This window comes from Gadus chalcogrammus, chromosome 14 (genome assembly GCF_026213295.1).
Source record: "Gadus chalcogrammus isolate NIFS_2021 chromosome 14, NIFS_Gcha_1.0, whole genome shotgun sequence".
Lineage (NCBI taxonomy): Eukaryota > Metazoa > Chordata > Actinopteri > Gadiformes > Gadidae > Gadus > Gadus chalcogrammus.
The window spans coordinates 15,720,224-15,742,213 of record NC_079425.1 but is presented as its reverse complement, the minus strand read 5'-3'; the positions used below and the strand labels follow the sequence as shown (position 1 = coordinate 15,742,213).

At 41.0% G+C, this 21,990-nt stretch overlaps 1 protein-coding gene across 2 annotated transcripts; it reads left to right on the top strand.

The window, feature by feature from the left end:
* The first annotated feature begins 1,106 nt into the window (after window positions 1–1,106).
* arfgap2 (ADP-ribosylation factor GTPase activating protein 2) lies at window positions 1,107–21,955 on the top strand. Of its 2 annotated transcripts, XM_056608372.1 has the most exons (17): window positions 1,129–1,237; window positions 1,682–1,800; window positions 5,228–5,300; window positions 6,003–6,134; window positions 6,814–6,897; window positions 10,588–10,696; window positions 11,056–11,112; window positions 11,243–11,287; window positions 13,581–13,633; window positions 13,756–13,892; window positions 16,904–17,035; window positions 18,567–18,695; window positions 19,185–19,337; window positions 19,588–19,714; window positions 19,924–20,014; window positions 20,185–20,306; window positions 20,397–21,955. In XM_056608372.1, the coding sequence occupies exons 1-17, from the start codon at window positions 1,166–1,168 to the stop codon at window positions 20,415–20,417; spliced, it is 1,656 nt and encodes a 551-aa protein (XP_056464347.1). In that variant the 5' UTR covers window positions 1,129–1,165; the 3' UTR covers window positions 20,418–21,955. The 2 variants fall into 2 exon arrangements, with proteins under 2 accessions (XP_056464348.1, XP_056464347.1); XM_056608373.1 differs by lacking the exon at window positions 11,243–11,287 and having other exon boundaries at window positions 1,107–1,237; window positions 20,397–21,954.
* Window positions 21,956–21,990: the final 35 nt, after the last annotated feature.

The following is a 21,990-nucleotide window of genomic DNA, read 5'->3' as shown; positions in this document are numbered from 1 at the left end:
CAATCCTGCAGTAAATGGTTTTACATCGGTAATGACCGATGTATAACCATTTATAGTATTATGTAGCTAACCAGATGTGGCACATGCTTGCACCTATCTGATGGGCCTTATCTATGCCTTGGAACTAAGGTACCCTAATAAACTGAAATACACATTTGAGATCTTTCAGAATATCTTTCTAGACCGGGAGGATGCAAACAAAAAATGTCCTCCAAGGTCCATGACCTCAAGATCTGTTTGTATACTTAAAAGGCTTTGAGTGAGCTTACTCTTATCAAGTTTTACAGTTAGTTTTACACTGCACATTCTGAGGGCCTCCCAATGCACTCTCTCAGGTTACATTACGGTTTTCTTTTATTCTATGATACTGCAAAATATGGAAATTGATTGAATTTGATGATGCTGATGCATGCTTTTTTTTTTTCACTATGTATTGTGAATTCTATCTGTTCTCTGTACTTCAAATGGCACACATAATTCAGTTCCAGCTCAAGTAAAGCATTTAAAGTATCCTGAACTCTATTTTTCAAGCAGCTTTTCATATACTGCTACAAGAGGCAGAGAAACCGTGCAGAAATGGAAATTTCTTTACTAGATTATTACATTTTGAGAGGTGCTGGAGTTCGGTTCGTTTTTTTGCCTTATCAATGTATCTGAATGTAGCTGTGAATAGCTGTTTTGTTTAGCTAGGATTTAATTTCGTTCTGACCTCTAAGAAAGACTCAGTGGGGTTCTGATAGTATGTCTTGTGCTGATGTCAATTATCCCTTCAGTGTATGCAATATATATATATATATATATATATATATATATATATATATATATATATATATATTATAACTGGAAAAATATATATACCAAATTACCACCCTTGCCACACAACAGGCCCCGGCTCCGGAGCTGTACACTACCCAGGCACTTTAGATTGGACTAGCTTTTCACCATTGATGATAATGTACAAAGTTTTCATCGATACATTATCATTCTATTGTGCATTTCCCAGGAAAAGAGTAATTTAATTGTTGTGTAACATATATTATTAGTATTGTATGTAGGCTACATTGTTTTGTATATGTCTATTTTTCTCAGTCAGCACTGCGGTTATTTTGTAGCCTTGATGCGACCCGTAGTTACGTCAGAGAGTAGAACTTGTCTTTTTGGCAAGATGGCTACTGAACCAAATAAGACTGAAATCCTTACCATTTTTAAACGATTAAGATCTATTCCCACAAACAAGGTAAAGCAAATCTATAGCACTTGTTATTCGTGCATCCGAATGTTCCGTTGTTTGTTTACTCTGGTTGTTATCGTATTGACTGGCCATTAAATGTCCGTTTGAAGCTAGCTTTATTCTACTGGTTAGCTATATCACAGGCCCAGACTGACGTTTCTCTGCTGGCCTAATCTACCGGTGTAAATCAGTCACATATGAAGGTCACCTATGCCATCCTTAAAACAAGATTCAGAACTCAGGTAACGTTAGTAATGGAATATATAACTACTTTCCTGCGAAACGATCCGGGGGTTGGATTGTCCGTATAAGACATTATGTAGGGAGCAAGCTAACGGTACCTGGCATTATCGAACAAGTCATAAGGTGAATTAATTCCTATCTAACATAATTTGTATCATTTGCCAGATATATCCCAGAATATATGCCCCCTGTGTCCTCTCTTCACAGGCATGTTTTGACTGTGCAGCAAAAAACCCAAGTTGGGCCAGTATTACATATGGAGTGTTCTTATGCATCGACTGCTCTGGAATCCACCGTTCCCTGGGAGTGCACCTCAGTTTCATCAGGTACCTTTCAGTCAATTTAACCCAAGCTGTCTCCATACACACAAACATGATTTACAATGTGTCGTTAATGGGTCACATAGCTAGTTTTACAGGCTTTCTTGAGCCAGTAAATGGATAAGATAGGACTAGGAATCCACGTTGATCTCCTCATGTGTCCTCTTTTTCCGGGATGCATCATGCAACATCCTTTAAAATCCATAAAATAACCACTAGCACAATGTTTTGCTTAAACATGGGAATTCCGTGCACTAATGCTGCTTTTTTTTTAATACTAAAATGATACAAGCTCGAGTATCATTAGAACTGCTTTCATTGAGCAATGGGTCGCAGTAGAAAAATGATGATAGAACATTCTAAAATATTTTTGCTACAGAGAACAATGTAAACATGCACACCATTTAAAAATATATTGCCAGAAAACCGATTCATCATATACTTCTGCAATGACAAATGCACACCTAATCGCAACCTAATTATTAACTATGACGTTGTGTGGTATACAAGGAGGAACCCATCTTTCTCAAACTCAAAAACCTCACAAGGTCTCTAAGGAACACACTGACCGCAGCATGAAATGGGTCTTCAATGAGATGATATTAATACGCAACACACAAAATAGGCATGTAAAAGACCAATGGTTCAATTTCATTTGTGTAGCCCATAGTCACCATTACAGTCTGAATGGGCTTAACAGGCCAAATATTTAACATGTGATGGTGAGCACAATAAACACCTGATGCGACCTTATTGATTTAATAACTTTCACGTTATACATACATACAAGTGTGAGCTGCGCAGGTGCAGGGACATAGCCACAGAAAATGCGTGTTTGTACATGAGCTAAAAAAACAACAACTCAAAAGAGTCATGCATAAAATTATTTTACATTCATGTAGATCTTCAACTTGAAATAATTGGACAAGAACTTTAAAGGACATAAACCGGGGAACCATGTACAGTTAACGCCAGCTCAACAAATACATCATGAATGTAATCTCCTTACAACTGGCACGGAGATTTGAGTTAGGGGTCTGTTGGCCCTCCCTCGCCACTTATTACTATTGGACAGGTGCCAATCTCCGACCACTCAATACTTAAATTGGATCAAATCTAAATGTCAACCTCACGTCTATTGGTATTAGGGGGGTAACGATACACGTACTTGTACTGAACCGTCACGGTACAGGAACTTTGATGTGGTTACAGAGGTGGACCGCCGTGCGTAAATGTGGCGTACATAGCGTTAATAGGGCGAATGTAAAGGCTTGTTTTGCGATGCGGAATTTGAAACTTGAAGTTTCCACCACCTTGACTAAGACATTTTCTGGAGGAAACCCTGTACACCCCCCCCCCCCTAATGACAATCATATTTCAAATCGATTAATAATTTTAGCGCCAGTGTAACAAGAAGTAACGTAACCTTTTAAGCTTGATATTGTGTTTCTAGGTTAAATATTGAATTTGTTAATGCTCCGCGACGCCCGCAATGGTTAGCTTTTGTGAAAGCCGCCTTGGGCTATAGCGTCATCTAGAACTTCGTCAAGCTCTAGCCTCAATGTAAGTCAATGAGACCAATTGGAAATACAGTCAGGTTCATAAATATTGGTCATCGACACAATTCTAATCTTTTTGGCTCTATACACCACCACAATGGATTTGAAATGAAAGGAACATGATGTGCTTTAACTGCAGACTTTCGGCTTTAATTTGAGGGTATTTAGAAAATGCCCCAAGAACGAGCAGGAACTGAAGACAGTTGCAGTAGTAGGCCTGGCAGAGCATCACCAGGGATGAAACCCAGCGTCTGGTGTTGTCTATGCGTTCCAGACTTCAGGTTGTAATTGACTGCAAAGGATTTGCAACCAAGTATTAAAAAGTGAAAGATTGATTTATGATTGTTAATTTGTCCGTTACTTTTGGTCCCTTAAAAAGTGGGAGGTACATATACAAACTCTTGTAATTCCTACACCGTTCACCTGATTTGGATTTTAATACACTCAAATTAAAGCTGAAAGTCTGCTGTTAAAGCATATCTTGTTCGTTTTATACAATACATTGTGGTGGTGTATAGAGCCAAAAAGATTAGAATTGTGTCGATGTCCCAATATTTATGGACCTGACTGTATAGGAAGCGGGAATGAAATTAAACCTAAACTGTGATTCTGAAGATATAGTATAAATGATATTGAAAATCTGTTTTGATACAGTTGAAAGTACAAGTGTGTTGATTTGTTACAATTTTTAATAAGAAAACAAAACGGTTAAAGATTGACCAACGCACTAAGTCTGAAGTAGTTGAAGTGTCAGAGAATGGGCGGACGTATACAATTTACTTCCATTGTAAAACATATATATCTATATATTTTAAAAGTAGTGTTCAGTTTGATCGCATAAAACCATTATAAACATGGTCTTTACAACAAATGACCTAGAGAAGGTTTCTGAGGAAATAGGTAAATTTCCTTCAATCAGACCAAATGTTCTTCGGCGCTGTCTGGTTGCCATATGGTGTATTTGCGAGTGTTTGGCTTGTGTCATTCAATTATTTTTGCCCTGAACTTTCAAGTGTCTACATTTTACAATGGGTTCTCAAGATATCTATCTTTTTCTTTCTCATAGTACTATAGGGATACCAACTGATAATGACCAACTGATCTTTATTTCAGTTAGAAATGTAATCTTCCACTTATGTTGTGTTCTAGCTTTATCCACTCTGACAAAGTAGTTTCCACATTCCACACCCCCCCTCCGTTGATTGGTCGACAGAATCGTCACTTCCGGGTGACACGGGGATAAAGACTAACGAACAGTAGCCTCGAGGTATTATTCTTTACAATTAACTTGTCGTGTAAAACGCTTGCTTGGGCGAACAAGGAGGTGGAGACGTTCGTCTGCATTCTTGGGGAGGAAGACGTTTTTTACGATGTTTACGTAGCTGCCGCGGCGATCGACATCCGGCCTACCACAAAGGGTACTGTCGGCGGTGGAAACGCGACCTCGGAACTGAGCTGGGCTATACCACCCCCTCCCTACCGCACCTTTGCGATCCGATCCGTTCCGCACCCTGCAGTGGAAACGCGGCATTAGTGATACCAGACTCTAAATGGTGTGATTTATAGGCATTTTCAATAAAGCTGTCAAAATGACGAATGTAATCACCTCAACCATTTAATTGACATAGGAAATATGAGACTGGTTGTCATTGTTTGCTATGATTTAGTAGGATCAAACACTCCACAGATTTTCTGTCAAATAACTTGGATGGCTAATTTTGTCAGACCAATAGTTTGTTAATATTTGTTATGTTATCAAAATGTAATTTTATTTACATGAAGGGAAAGGACATGGTTCTCCTCCCCAAAACCAAATACCTTGATTTAATACTGCCATATAAATTTTAGGCTACCTTACCTTGTGTTCCTTTTAGATCTACAGAGTTGGATTCCAACTGGAACTGGTTTCAGCTAAGATGTATGCAGGTTGGTGGCAATGCCAATTCGGTAAGTCATAGAGCCCTCTGGGAAGCATTAATGTTTTGAAAGAGAAAAGTATGTCATGTTCAAGCGACCATCCCAAATGCCTGGATTGGGTGCCCAGGAACACCCAGTAGCCATGTGAGCGAGGCTCTCAATTAGTATTTTGTGTGATATAATTACAATTTTATGACATATTTGTTCTCCTCCCTTGGTGTTGATCAGCATCTGTGGTGAAACAGTTCCAAAAAACGATGTTCTAGATGTTAAATTACTTTGCTAAGACCAAATCAGACTTCTCAGTTGAACACGTATACAAATCTGCTGAGCTGCACGTACGCAAAGACGTACAGTCCTCACAGGGCCTAACAATGCGTCACCCTTTGGTGCAGGGTCTGCAGCAAGGATTCACTGATTGTTGGGGGCTTTTAATTTTTTTTAAGGAAATTCACAGTGCATATTTTTCGATGCTTAAATCTGAGAAGGTGGAGACCAGTGCTGCAGAATCGCTTTCAAAATTGAGAACTCAGCCCTCTAAATTCATCTTTGGAAACAAATAACGTGTATCTAATATGACTTGATCACTAGAACAAGGTGCAAGAAAACACTTTTACTTCACTGACCCTGAGCAAGTCCAGGTATATAAAAAGTAAAAGAGCCGTCCTTGTATGCAATACATAATACAATCGCTGATGTTGACTAAATACATTTTTCCTTCACTCTTTGTAGACTGTCTTCTTTCGGCAACATGGGTGTGCAACAAATGATACCAATGCCAAGTACAACAGCCGGGCTGCCCAGATGTACCGGGAGAAGATTAGACAGCAAGCCAATTCTGCATTGGCCAAATATGGAACCGATGTATGTCTTTTGTTAGTCTTGTTAAAATCCTATAATCCCCAATAACTCTTCCATTAGTTTATTGATCATTTAGGCCATTTATTTTTAATTAAAGGTACATATGTAACAATCAAGCGTTTAAAATTTGACATTTCAAAGGAGAAAATACTGGCCGTAGTAATGTATGTCATGCTCATTTCATTACTTGGTTCAGTATATTTTTTAGATATAGCTCCATTAAGCCGGTCAGACACCAGATAGGGCAAAAAGGTCTATATCACGTTATATTCAAGACAAAACGTCCAAAGATTTGGTTTAAGGTGTTGTTTTGGGTTTAATATATGGATGCTGTGGCATGCTAAGGTTTTGTGCGGTAGAAGATATGAGCTAAACAAATGCGCAAAGCTTTAGAAATAATAGCATATTTATATTGCTTTTTATAGGAATCCAATAATCCTCTAGCTCTTACGATTTAGAGCTAGATGTTTGGTTTATGTAAGGTTGTGGTTAACACAGGCCTTTATGACTCATTGTTGAGGTCTGTGTACATATTTTTTCTCTGAGGATCACTCATCTAGTTTCCTTTGACGTGTCTTACTTTAATTTGGATAGAGTGTTTGACGCCAGTAATAATTAGGCTGTTTAAAATTGTTGAAGTAATTGCCTCTGCTCCCTAAATCAACAGTCCTTTTTTTTCAAGTTGTGGATAGATACTTCTGGAGGAGTGGTTGCAAGTGTTGCCCCGGAGAAAAAAGCAGCTGACTTCTTTGCAGAGCATACGCAGGTTGGTTCAAATATGTTTTCGTTTTGGCTTAAGCATACACATTATGTATTTTTTTACCACATCTTTGTTGATCCGTTATTCATAACCGATCAGTTTATATCTTACTACTATAATAGCAGGCCTGTCGCACCAGTTACTTATGTGCGCATGTGCCAAGCAGCCTGCAGCTTACACACACACACACACACACACACACACACACACACACACACACACACACACACACACACACACACACACACACACACACACACACACACACACACACACACACACACACACAGCACGAGCGAATGCATAAATACACCGTAAGCACTAGGGGTGTAACGGTACACGTATTTGTACCGAACCGTCATGGTGCAGGCACTTCGGTGCGGTTACAGAGGTTTACCGTGTTACGTAATTGTGGCGTACATAGCGTTAATATGGCGAATGTAAAGGCTTGTTTTTTCCGATGCGAAATTTAAAACTTGTTTTAAAACCTCATGTACAGTACACCAAGTTTGGTGATGATTGACTCAAGTTAACCCCGCCTTTAGACACCTCACATTGATTGGGCTAATTTGGACGTCCAGCAGCCATTTTTTTTTTCCCTTTAAACTGTTTCCTCGAGGATTGAGTTGTAGCAGCGTAGCCCCAAAATATCTTTTGCATGAACATTTTCAAAATGCAGCCAACTCACAATTTGTCAAAATAAAGAAATTGAATCTTTTAATATGCAGATCTATGCATTTCTTTATCTTTTCAACTATCACTGATAAACTCACATATTTTGCATAACATTTAAAAAAACACTGACCTCAAGTACTTGCACCTTGTGTAAAAAAAATACTCTAACATGGAACTCATAAGCATATCAATGCATTTATGCATTGCTTTATCTGTTCAACTAGTACATCTTAATAAACTCACTTATTATTTACATGAACACTTTGGGGCCAATTTGGACATTTTCACTTAGGGATGTACTCACTTTTGGTGCCAGCGGTTTAGACATTAATGGCTGTGTGTTGAGTTATTTTTAGGGGACAGTACATTTACACTGTTATACAAGCTGTACACCTACATTGTATCAAAGTGTCAATTCTTCATTGTTGTGCCATGAATAGATTTCGGCCCCGTTTACACGAGGAAGCATGCGGGTAAAAACGGAAGTGCCTTTCGTTTAGACGGTGACAGCGTTTTCGGGGCTTAAAAACGCAAAAATCTGAAAACACCCTCCAGAGTGGAAAACTTGAATACGCTCAGCCGTAGCGTTTCCGTCTACACTGCCAAGACGCAAAACTCTGCTCAGATCTGCTCACGTCGCGTACGCGTTTAGGTCACATACATGCGCCAGTACAGGGAAATAAACAAACATGTTAGATTATTTCCATGCGTCGGACCATCAAGCTGCTCTGGCAGCTCTAATAAACTTACAGGAGTCTTTCCACGAAATGTACAGGATATGTACAGATAGTATTAGTGAACAGAGAAGGATCTGTTATGTTCTGGTTTTCGCGGCGCAGATAAGAGAAGAAGGAAGATTCTAGCGTGCGCTCAGACCTGGCGGTGTTGTGTGATAGTGTATCACAGCACCACCTACCAGACATGCATACTGTGGCATCCTGGCTGGCTGAGAGGCTGGTTCACACAGGAAGTAGGCACGGTTGAGGCGGGTATAAAGCCGGTCACGGCGTTTATTTAACAATCAAACTGGTACAAGCGATCGAGTGTCTGGGCTAGGGTCTCTGTGAGCCACGTAGCCGTTGCGGGGTTATGCGTCTCCTACTCCTTCGTCGGGGGGTCGCTTCCTTGCCGTCAGTCCTCCGCTCTGCTTTATACCCTCTGTGCTTTCCTCGTGCCGGCTGTTTCCCATCCACGTTCCCCGTGCCGGGCACGTGGGTGGTGCCGGTACACGCCCTCTACAACCCGGCCCCTGGAGGGGGGCGGGTTGCCACAATACCCAATCGAATTCCACACACTTTTGCGTCACCATATGCAAGCAGATTTCCTCCCGGAAACTCTTGTCTAAACGCGGAATAAAAAGTGAAGACGCAACGCCACTTTTGCGTCTTCTGGTCAGACCGTCATCATGTAAACGTAACCTTAAAGGGACACTGTGTAAAAATGACTCCCATCTAGTGGTACAATTGTATATTGCATTCAAACTAATAGTGCTCGCTTGTTCAAAAACTACGGTGGGCAGTATGTGCCAAGAAGCTGTGTCATGACATCCAATACTACCTCATTGAGTCATTCGAGTGATGATGAGGTTCGTTATTTCAAACTGCATTGAATCATTAGTGTAGGCTAATGATGTATGAGTAATTATTCCTCGAGCAAGAGAGTGAATTATTTCAGTCATCATTCACGCTGGCTCAGAGTGAAAACGCATTTGCATTTCCTGTACCACGTAGTGCTTTTTGTCCCTCTCGGCAGTTCATAGAACATGGAAGCCTCCATGAAGCTTACCCGTCCTATGTAACTACATATTCATTATTCTTCGCTCAGGATGATAGGTGAGATTTTTGGCAGAGATAATTTTACACCAATGAGGACTTATTTATGAATGAATACGTTGATTTGAGGTAATAAATGACTTAATATATTACACAGTGTCCCTTTAATAAAATATTTACAAAAATGTGAGTGTTGTACTCACTTTGTGAGATACTTTATATCACGCTGGATATCCATGATTGTTTACTTTCATTGGCGCTTACCCCCCCTTTTTTTTATTTGACGATTACCCCGCCCCAGACTATATTGTCCAATGGTTGAACGATCTTTGCCCACATGTGGGTTTGCTGTTAAATTCTGGGACTGTTGCGAAAATTGCAATGTGAAAAGGAGATTGCGACTAGACTAGCCCATAGATTGTGACTTCAATTAATATTCATTGCTGTTGATATTAAGTCAAACTAGGCATGTCGCTGCATGTGCATTTTCTGAAGAAAATGTGTGTGGTTGCGCTAACACGTTGTGTGCGCAATATTCTGTGAGCATGCCAACCTGTTGATGCTAGCAAGGCTTATGAGTTTCAAGTCCCTCGGCCTCTTTGAAGCAGACTTCTGATTGATTTACTTTTTGGAGACCTGCTCATACGTGGTTTCTATACATTTACCATGTTTGACAATCCTGAGTTGTTCGCCTTTGGAATGGTTGAAGTCAGTTTATTCCCCATTGACTTCCATTATAAAAAAATTGCTTGGTGGGAACTTGCAACAGTGCTAATTTTAAATTGACCCTTTGACATAATTTTGTCAGCTATCAAAACAAGGCGTTCCAAATGACTAGTCCTTGTTGGGCAAACCAAATTTAAGACCTCTGGGTTCTCGGAAGCAGGCTTGTGATTTATTGAACAATGCCAGATAATTTACATATGGCCTGGATACGTTTTTATCAAAAGGGGCGCGGCTCACAGCTATGAAGGCTATGTAGGTTTGGCCACTAGTTGGAGCGCTCCCTATGACTAACATTTTTTGGAGACCTCTTTACTTTTGTGTCTTGCTTTGCAACCACGCTTATAATAATAAGATGCATGATTATAACAGTGTGCCTTACTTTGAAACCACACGAATAGGACGCATGATAATAATGCGGCCCGCTTTGCAACCACACTTATAATACAAAGACTTGTTAAACTATGCGGAAGCCTTTACTTGCATGTAATCTTTTTCAATTTTCTTCTTTGTTTCTTGTATTCAGGCTGCAAACGACTGGTCCATGGCATTCCCATCGCTTTCAGAGCATAATGGAGCCACGGTCACTCCCCAGCTCATGGATACAATTGCCAAGACACAGGAGCCCATCAAACGTTAGTATTGGGCCCAATCCCATTTCTACCCCTTACCCCTCCCCCTTGTTTTGATGGGGGAAGGGGATTGGGCCTAAGGCCCAATCCAATTTCTACCCCTTACGCCTTCCCCTTACCCCTTCAAGACAAGTGGGAAGGGGAAGGGGTAAGGGGTAGAAATGGGATTGGGCCTTAAGATTAGCATTTCAATTTATAACATTTCTGAAGAAAACTGTACTAATTTAGAACATGAAATTTGGGGATTTGACTACAATGCAGGGGCCTATATTGCATTATTTTTGGCGAGGTTTAACAAAAAAGTCCATATTATAACATAGTTCATTTTATTGTATAATTGAATTTGATCTGTTACTGTCTAGAACTGGAAGAAGGCCCAAGCATTGATGGACTGGGTTCATCCCCTAAAGCTGCCATTGGTGAGTTTTATCTAGTCGTAACACTGTAGCTTGTGGATGTTATTGCCATTTAAAGTTTTTCCATTTACAGTTTGTTGGCCTTTCCTTCCGTATAAGAAATAACTTGCACACATGTTCGTTTGGCCTCTAGAAGCATCCATGCGCTTGTCCTCAGACGAGTCATGGGACCTGGCAGGTGATTACAACGGGTTGTTGTTGTTGACAGTCTGGCTGTACTCCAGCATTGTTTTCTGCTTCGCCCCCTAAGCTTTTTTTTTGTGGTTTGTTGGGGGTTTTTATGGTCAAAGGAAATGAACGAAAGCCATAAATAGGAGGGCAATTTATTTTGATAAATTTGGTGATTAATCCAGCACCATACCTGAAAAGGTTTACCAAAGCATTCAACCTAGTGTTGTTACCGGTGTAATGATGGAGGGAGAGCCACCGCTTGGATTTTGTTCACACTGTCTCGGCACGATTGACTAGAAATTCTAAAACTGAGTTGACATGCCTTAATTTGCATGCTGAATTTTTTTTGCCATTGGGACCCATAATGTCGAGAGAGAGAGAGAGAGAGAGAGAGAGAGAGAGAGAGAGAGAGAGAGATAGAGAGAGAGAGAGAGAGAGAGAGAGAGAGAGAGAGAGAGAGAGAGAGAGAGAGAGAGAGAGAGAGAGAGAGAGAGAGAGAGAGAGAGAGAGAGAGATTAAAAAGTTAATCTAAATTAATTGCATACTTACATTTTCCCGATAAAGTATTTCAAAATAATTAAATTCAAGTAAATTATGGCATATTAGTGATTCAATGAATAATAGACTTTAAAGTTCAATGTCTTTTTTTATTTAAAACATGTCTTTCATTAACATACGCTGCATTTTAAGATCAAATTAATAACATTTCCATCTCACTCGCTTGAACGCCTGGTCGAGTGTGGCTTGTCGAGGCTGGCTGCTAGCGCCAGGTTCAGGGGCTGTGGCAGCTCGTACCTGAGTGCTTGCTACCAAATGTTTTGCGTTGAGGTGATATGTAAGGGTTGATGAACTCCGGTGATAGGAAAATTCCATACTACAGAGATTCCAGATAACGGCGTTCCTATCTTCAGTTCAGTCTGGGAATTGTTTAAACCTGAATTTTCCGTTCACGGGGACGAGCAGCGTCTTCTTGTCTGCCTCCATTCTGTTTCAATGCAAATGACGCACCGGGTCAAAGGGCACTAAAGAAACGCGATTAATCTGCGTTAATTTTTTATTTTATTATTTGACAGCCCGAATATATTTATCAGTGGAGGCTGGTGGTTTTTAAAGTGAGGGAGGAAGGACTGCGCGCTTGGTTGCCATTGACCTGCTTGCATTGTTAGTGGTGTATGGTGGCATAAGTATGTGAGACTCAAGTTGTTTCAGGGTGTTTTGGGGAACTACTAAATAGCAGTAAATAAAATTTATACAAATCAACCAGTGGCAGCATTGTACTTTGAAAGCTGGTGGGCAGCATGTCTTGTCTACGAGGGCAGAAGGAAAGGATGCAAAGCCAATTAGTCGAATCAGGCCTACTCTTGATTTGTAAAACAAAATAAAAAAATCTGGGACTATTATTATTCACCGTCCGCCAATACTTTAGGGGAAATGAATGGGAGTCAATGGAGGCTGAGGGAGGAACGTCCTCCCTGAAGTAGTTGTCAACAGGCGATGGGGGGTGCTAATGTCCCTTTACCAAGGGAAACGAACATTACATATACAGAGGCATTAAAGTAGTCCTATTTAAGGGCTGTAATTCATTAGTAGTCAGAGCAATCAACATTTTTTATTCTCAATGTGGAGGAGGATCTTCCTCCCTCTCCTCACTGGAGAAGCCTCCACTGGTGTGTGTGTGTGTGTGTGTGTGTGTGTGTGTGTGTGTGTGTGTGTGTGTGTGTGTGTGTGTGTGTGTGTGTGTGTGTGTGTGTGTGTGTGTGTGTGTGTGTGTGTGTGTGCATTGTTTTTAGCTCAGGAACCTGGAACTAATTATCAGGAAGTAAACTCACCTTTCCAAGTAATTGGTAGCCCTAGTTTGTCATCTGAGCACATTGTTTACAAACTGGCATTCATTTGATTCAGACATTAGAAGTTTAATCTTTTAAGACTTCTTCTTTGTTCGACTTCAAAACCTTTTTTGTTTGTCTACCGATTCTTCTCTAAGAAAATGCAAGATTTATTTGTATTTAAAATAGTTATAGATAATGCAACTCCAATATAGTTACATTACCCGAGATGAATGTGTTAGAAAACAAACATTCGATTTTGATTGAAAGAGTTGTGTGTGGTGATGCTTTGGCATACTTATCTTTAACCCACTGTTTTGTCGTGTTTTGTTAATCAATTATTACTGAGTAGAAATATTCTAGCCGCACTTAACCTTATTTTATTGCTTGTTTCCTTTTCATGTTCTGTTGGGTTTTGAAAGAGCCTTAATTTGCCTAAGACTTGATGTCATGTCATGGTTTGTTGTGCTACAGATGTCAAACCGTCCCTCATTGGAAAGAAAAAGCCCATGACAACTAAAAAGGGGGTAAGTGTTTGGCCCCTTGGAACATGTTATAAAATCCATAGATTAATGTAGCATTGCTCTCGAGGGGCTAGATTTGTAGCACTTCTACCAAACCATCAAACGTTGTCTGCCTCTCCCCCCAGCTGGGGGCCAAGAAAGGCCTGGGTGCCCAGAAGGTGAGCAGCAAGAGCTTCTCGGAGGTGGAGAAGCAGGCGCAGGTGGCGGAAAAGATGAGGGAGGAACAGCTGGCCGAGGCCAAGAAGAATTCTGAGGACTCCATGTAAGTCAAGAGTCTTTCATTGCATATATGTATTCTTGAAATGGTATTGCATTTCAGCATTGTGGATCAAGGAATTAGATTCTGTCATGTTGCGGCTTGTGTTTGGCTGATCATATAAGCCAATCGATTTTTTTTATATTGTGCGAGAACCCACATTCCCGAGTTCGGTGACTGGTCCCTCCTTTCTCGCTGCTTTGCCAGATATTTGAAACGTAAACAAATATAGTTTCCTCCATTTATGCTTCCTCCCTCCGTTTCAAAGCTGTTGTGATTTAACAAGCAATAACAAACAATGAACCATCACGGAGAAGTTGCCCGGATAAGATGGATATCAGTCTAATATCTAAATTGGCTCCTTCAGATGCAGGTGAATTGAAGTCAAATCAAATATTCTCGGCTCGGATGGCTGTGCCTGTTCTAAAAAATGGCACTAATATAGCTCTTAGTTTTATAAAAAAAAAAAAAAAGAGACTGGACCAGATTGGATTTGCAATATAGATTGACTGTATTGCTGTACAGTTGATTAATAGCCTTTTGAAGAACTACTAATTAGACCTCAGAGTCAGACCTTGCACTTTAATCTGTCGAAGCTCACCACGAACATTCTATAAAACGTTGAGGACACGGTACATCATTAGTCGGTAGCCTTGTGTAACTGTGGGAATTACCAAAGAAAAGCACCTCTCAAATGAATTTTTCCAGCTCCAAAAACATGTTAAGGAATAAGGGAAAGACCAGAGGATAAACACACAATGCGTGTTTATTTCAAAACAAACACGCAGTGCGAATGATAAAGTGCATGGTATAAGAACAGTAGTTATTTTTGCAACCGTAATTGAGAAATCGAGACGCCTTCCTTGGCACTGGTTCAGGCACAACACCTCCACCCACCTATTGATTGATTGGGCTTGTCGGTACAGCTGGTCTCATGCACGTCAGGCGAATACAAAGGGTATCGACCCGCACGATTGTTTTCAAATTCCTTAAACCTCCCTTTGTTCCTTGCTGCTTTTGTTCTACTTTGAAAGAGAAAGATTAACCAACTGAACAAATGTAAAAAAAGAATCAAGTATGGTTCTATAAATAGTTGGCTGTTGCCTGTTGTCTCATTCTTTTTATTTTCATTTATTTATGTTCAATGTGTTAAAGGGCCACTGGATCAATACATTATATCCTGTTGGGGTAGTGGTAAAGAGTATTTAAATAATTTTGTTTTCAATGTACCGTATTTTTGGAAAATAGAGCAGTGGCTTGTATCCTGTGTCTGGTTTTACTTAAACTTGGATCGCCATTAACTTCAATTAACCACAAACGCTTACTCAATCATCAGTTGACCTGCAACGCAGTGTTGTTGCGGCCCTAAGGAACATTATACAATTTCACGCCAGCATTAGGCAGTAACACGCAGTATTTGGGTTGTTGGCAAAGACGTGTCAAAAAATAGCTGCTTCTACAGTGCATTACATGTGTGCCATGATATATTAAAAATAGTACATAGTACTTGGCACTTCCTTGACATATATATGGGGTCAAAGTTGATCGACTATGAAATGTCAATAAAATCACATCCTATAACCGATAGATGTCCTGCAGTGGCATGTCACATCTTTACTATCAACACGTTCAGAGCCTCCCACTCACACCCCTCTCAAAGCCGGGTTATGCTGAAGGCACGAACAGACATGATGCCGTGCATTTGGCATTGCGTAGCATTGCCCCGGGCCCTCGCTCAAAGGGCTTAAAACCAAGAAATGTATTCAACATAAATTTGTAAGTGCTGCAAAATCATACTTCTCAATAACATATCCGCGTCGCGATGCACCTTGACATGAAAAATCTCCCCACCTCTATTATTGAATGCACTCCTCGCCCTTATGCTTCCTTGAGTTTCTTTGTTTGCAGGCAACGCCCAACATCCATTGCAATACCTTGGCTTTGAAAATGATTTTTTTATTCATAAATTGCATGAACAACTCGTAAGGTAAATACTCCAATGACGTAGAATCAGTAGAGCCATTAGTAGCACAGATGTTAACAACATCTAATAATGCAGATTAAATTGGAAAGTTCCACAAACTTCTTTAAGAAACTCTTTCCCACGATAGCAAAGGGAGCCTCAATGTGTTAAACCGGTGGAACCGAAACTCAGGTAGTGGTATTTGTAGTTAAATTTTTATTTTATTTAAAATAAATACCCAACCCTGACAAGAATACTGCAGTGCATCGATGTTAACCACTAGGGCTGCTTGATTATGGAAAAAATCATAATCACGATTATTTCGGTTAAGATTGAACTCACGATTATTCCGACGATTGTTTTTGAGTTTGAAAACATGATGTATTTATTCAGCATGTCTTTCCTAAAAACACTTTTTAACTGAGAACTTAAATTTCGTTTTAAAAAATAAAATAGTCAAATTAAACGTTCAAATAAATATACAAAAATGTATCCAGCTGTTCTTTCTATACAACATTTAATAACAATAAATAAATCGAAAACCCGATTATATTAGTTTGTGATCGTTTGACGCTAAAATCGAAATCGAGATTGAAATTCGATTAATCGCCCAGCCCTAGTACCAACCCCTGATAACAATACCACAGTACAATCTAGTAGTGGGTCTAACTGGAGGAAAACTATGCTACACTTTTGTTTCGTTTTTTTAAGAAGATTATGTATAAGTGGTAAGCGGCTGCCACAAACTGGCAGCCGCGCATCCTTCAGTGGATGAGGAGGGATACCGCCCCCCCCCCCCCGACACATTTAGGCCCAATCCCAGTTCTACCCCTTACCCCTTCCCCTTCAAAACAAGGGGGAGGGGGAAGGGGTAAGGTGTAGAAATGGGATTGGGCCTTACTCACTCAGTCACTATGTAGGGAGCTTTAAGTACCTCAAAGTGGAATTCATAAGCTTTGGGATTTCAAACTGTCAGCAGGGCACAAATAATGAAAGCACCATCCCACCCTAACCCAACACTGTTTGTATGGTTCCACCTGGTCCCTGGCTTCAGCGTGGCCTCCATGCGTCTGGCCTACAAGGAGCTGGAGATCGACCGGAAGATGGAGGACAAGAAGATCCAGAACATGGAGGGCAAGAAGAGGGAGCAGGCCGAGAGACTGGGCATGGGCATGGGCCACCGCAGGTGAGTTGAACGATGAGCCGGACCAGGTCGGGACGTCATTGAACGGCCTATTATGGACTTGGATACCTCAAAGCACCCACCCATTAGGTGACACTCCTCCCCGTTCATCGGAGAGGCGTCGATACATCCAGCAGCTATTATACAAAAGTACCTTGTGGACCTCAATCCCGTCTACTTGAGTGAGTGAGTGCCCGTGAGATTTGGGCGGTGCTCAGAGGAGGCACGGATAATCAGACGGTGGTGGCTTCATGTGTTTACCCCCGCATGTTTCCAGTCGCCTAGTCTGGAGCGCCGATTGGACGGAAAGGCAGTGTTTCCCCCAGCACTGTATGGTATTGTTGTTAAGGCGGGGCCTTAGCAACAATAGAGCCCCGCCTTGACTACCAATTTATAAAAATAAAAATAATATATATATTATTTTATTTCTTTCAAATTCCAAATCAGCGCGCCTGAGCATCCATTTTTTCAAAGGCGAGCAGGATACCTAATGCTCGTTTTACACTGAACGCAAGTTTTAGCCACTGGGGGACGATATGCAGGCTAGGGGAACTCATTAATGTTAGAAAACCTCAAAAAGGGAGATTTTCATGCCATGGGACCTTTTAAAGATTGAAAAATACTTGATCGATGAGAGGTTCCTTGTGTACCACATAACGTCATAGTTAATAATGATGTTGCGTTTAGGTTAGCGCATTATGCAAACTACACCTTGGTTCAAAAAATAAATTACCAACCAACCTACCTGCGTGCTCTCGCGTTCTCCTGCGCACAAACCCTTTATGGCCCGGCCGGAAACCGCAGACCTTTATGGCCTCACCCGTGCTCACTCACCTCAAGTGCCACAAATCAAACTGGCCTCATACTCACCGAAACCCCTCAGCTGATGTGTGTTCTAAAGAACCAAATACAATCTAAATGTGACCTCTGTCTTCACAACCATTAATTGAGCTTTTATTTACAAACAATGCCTTCTGCATGTGGAGGTGGTTATTACTTCAAATTACTCAAGTTAATCTCGAAAAGAACCGACAACATAAATCACGTGTGATTTATACATTTCACCTCCATGGCCACTAGAGGTCGTCATCCATGGAACGATGCATATTAAAATCTAAATGTGATCTCTGTCTTCACATGTATAGTCATGTAGTTGCCATAGCAGAAGTATATGATTTATCTGGCAATATAATTTAGGACGGGTTCTTGCTTGATTGGGCAGTTTTTAGTCTATGGTTGGGCTGGAAATTGCAATCAGAGCATCTCAGCTATTCTATATTTTATCTCCAATTAATCAAACTAGATTTTTTAAATGGTATGCATGTTTACACTGTTTACTCAATTTAGACTCTGTTCAAATCCCTTCACTTGATTTAAGCCATTTCTTTACGTTTTAAACTATGTGGCTTTATTAAAACATACTTTCAACTTCACTTTGCGTTTATCTTTATTTGGCCTACCTTGTGACAGTGAGACGTTATTTACGATTTATGTGCTTTGTTGTGTGTTTACTGTGGCATCTTTCTTGGGCCAGCGCCATGACTCACTCTGTGATGTCGGAGATGCAGGTGATCGAACAGGAAACTCCTGTGGGGATCAAGTCTTCCACACGCTCCAAACTGGACCTGTTTGACGAGCCGGGCTTCACATCTGGTCCCCCTAAGTATGCTTCAACCCATTTTGTTCCTTTCACCAGATTAGGTTCTTGTTGTTGAATACAATGTGCTATAGTATTTCAGATAAGATGTTGCTGGTGGTGACCCACTGTCTGTAGGCTGTTTGGAAAGAAAATGGATTGAATATGAAGTTTACCTAGAATGCGTTTCGTCCTAACGAACTGCGAGAGTGTGCTCGCTAAAATGCTGATGTCGACGCTGACGTCGGCGCTGCCTGAACGTTGTAAAAAATGTCTAATTTGGCGGGGGGAAAGCCCAATCTGGCAACACTGCCTGGACGTCCGTCTCTAACCCCTCGTGTACTCAAACAGCTCTTAAATCTCACCTACAGTGGCTAAAATGGTGTGTGTGTGTGTGTGTGTGTGTGTGTGTGTGTGTGTGTGTGTGTGTGTGTGTGTGTGTGTGTGTGTGTGTGTGTGTGTGTGTGTGTGTGTGTGTGTGTGTGTGTGTGTGTGTGTGTGTGTGTGTGTGTTTAGATACAAGGACAACCCGTTTACCGTCGGAGACAGTTTTGGGTCCCGCTGGGACACTGATGGAGGTGCAGCCTCCTTTGGCGCCTCCTGGGCTCTAGACAAAGAGGAGCCCAAAGAAGAGGTCACCATTTCAAGCATCCAGCCCATAGGAGAGAGGTACCTGCTTATTGACCCTCTCTGTTGATGATAGATTATTGGAGGACTCTTGCATTCCTGGGCATGGATTTGTGATTAAATCCTTTTTTTGTTTTTACTTCTCCCTCTATTCTTTTTGGAGTTAATCGGATTATTGGGCAACATGCATGCCTTCCCATTCACAAATTCCAGGGAAAACAACTGTAGAGCCTACTTTATTTGTACGGGTGCCAGTAGTGAAGGGGTGTGTGTATGTTCTGCCTGCCTCCAGGCTCCCCAGCAGGAGGAAAGCGGAGGTGTCTGCGCCTGTGGCCGAGTCCAGCGAGGCTCGACAGAAGTTTGCCAACGCCAAGGCCATCTCCTCAGACATGTTCTTCGGCCGGGAGAGCAGTGCGGACGTGAGGAACCTAGGCCACAACCTTATTGAGTTTGATTTACTCATTCATTTATTTATAATGGCCATCCATAGAAGGCCTGTTTCAGACATGAGATGGATCCACTAAAGTCTAGGAGGCTTCATTATGATAAATCCCATTATTCCCACTAGTAAGGCCAGCCATGCGTAGCCGGCTACTGTTGTCCACTCATTTGATGTTGTTCTTCTCAGTATGATACCAAGACAAGACTGGAGAGCATGTCTGGAAACAGTGCCATCAGCTCAGCTGACCTGTTTGGAGAGAACTCGGACCGCTCAGCAGGTAACTCGTTGTTTTAAATCATTCAATATTAAATGGCGGTGGTGTATCTGTCAAGTGTAGTCAACATGGGAGCTAAAAGGAGCAGACCCCATAGTTGGTGTTAGTGCTACGATGACGCCTCGTGAAAATGTTTTGACCTCGTTAATATTCACGCTCCTTCCTGCATATAGGGGCATCGAGCTTGGACAATGTTCTTCCTTCTGGCCCGGACATCGCACAGTTCAAACAGGGAGTAAAGACTGTGGCGGGCAAGATGGCGGTCCTGGCCAATGGTGTCATGAATACCATCCAGGTAATGGAAATAATGTCTGGAGCCGTATGGAGTATAATGTTGCAGCGAGTCATAATCACTTATGGCTGTCTTTTTTTTTCCTTCGGCCAGGATCGCTATGGTTCTTATTGAGGCATGGAACGGAGTGACCCTCATCTATCTGACGAGAAAGATCTAGTACAAGCGAGGGCAGAGCGTGAACCCGTCTCCTGAGTGACCCTGGCATTCCCAACGGACGAGATGGATCCAGCCGACCGGTCTGTGTTTGAGGTGACGAGACAGCTGTGGAAAAGCGACATCCTCGTTGATTTCACTGTCTGAGGACAATTATCCGGAGAGAGGCAGTATTGGTGTTTTCTCAGGCTCGCTTGTGGAATCTTGATTTCAAAATGAGTTTGAGATGAAAACTACTTTATTTCATTCACAAAAATATGGTGTTAATTTTATTGACATGTGATTACTTTTATTTAGTCATTGAAATTGAGAATTATCCTTTTTGTTTTTCTAACTCAAGAAAAAAACATGAGGTTCCATTGCCACGTTTCTCCAGTAAACATTTATTTTGCTCTAGGCACAGACAGGCAAGAAGCTAACGGCGTGAATAGACGTTGTCCCCTCCATTGTCTGTTGTGTTGTGAGACACCACCTCAGGTTGTGTTTTACCTCAGTGTTTTCTCCCACTAACAGTGGAAGATGTATCCCATCACCAAGAGGGACCATCTCAATTTGTTTATAGGGTTTTATTGATGTTTGCGATGATCGTCTGAACAGCATTGACTTTTGAGTGAGATGTCTTTATTTTAAGATAACTATTAACCTAGATGTATATTTTTTTTCAATCATGTCCTCCTATAAAGCGGCACCATTGCTCATCTGGGACAAAGCCAGCAGGTTGCGTCTTTCAAAAGAAAAGTTTGTCTACTGGTAATTTCCACTTCTGTACTAAAATAAGCATACAGAATTGTTTAAAGTATAGCATGAATGCAATGTGGAACTTTGTTTTTAATAGGTTACCAGATAATAAACCTTTTAAGATATTCCTACATTGCAATCTCTTGGCATTGTATTCCAGGTAGACTTCAACACCCAAACTTTCCTGGCAAAGGATCAAGGCTTAACAACCGTAACTTAATTTTTTAAAAAATTAGTCGAAAATATTAAACAAAATTTACTTTAATAAAGATTACATAATTTACAAAAAATCGTGTTTTCATTGAATTTGTTCCTTAAAACTGCCCACATGCAGTGCCATACCTGTGTGGAAATTCAAATGTTGAAGGAAGACATTCAGCATTAAGTCTGTTTAGTTAATATGCCCCTACAAAGAAGTTTGAATCATGATCACCAGTAGAAGACAATCATACTGAAGGCTACATTGCTTTACCCCTTTATTCCTCATGTCATTTATAACCACTGCTGTACACTATCTGAGCAGAACGGGATCAAGATGAATATGGAAGGAAGTGACTAGTTGGGATTTTGTGCACCTGCAGGGGTTAGGAAAATGCAGATCCTGTGCACGTTAAATTTCCCCAGATAGATAATGGCACATTACACACATCCTTATACCTAATTTTGTACTTTGCTTGACTGTTTGTGCTGCAATTGTTGATATTTTGCTACTTGGACTAAACATTTGCCTCATCAAACCCGTGATGTCATTTTTTTATAGGGCTAGTTGCTGTGTGGTCATAGCCAAGCTCAA

Coding starts and splice junctions, on each gene's coding strand:
- arfgap2 (XM_056608373.1), top strand. CDS start 1,118: ATGCGACCCGTAGTTACGTCAGAGAGTAGAACTTGTCTTTTTGGCAAG. Junction 6,135..6,813: donor TGGCCAAATATGGAACCGAT/GTATGTCTTTTG, acceptor TTTTTTTTCAAG/TTGTGGATAGATACTTCTGG. Junction 19,338..19,587: donor ATCCAGCCCATAGGAGAGAG/GTACCTGCTTAT, acceptor GCCTGCCTCCAG/GCTCCCCAGCAGGAGGAAAG.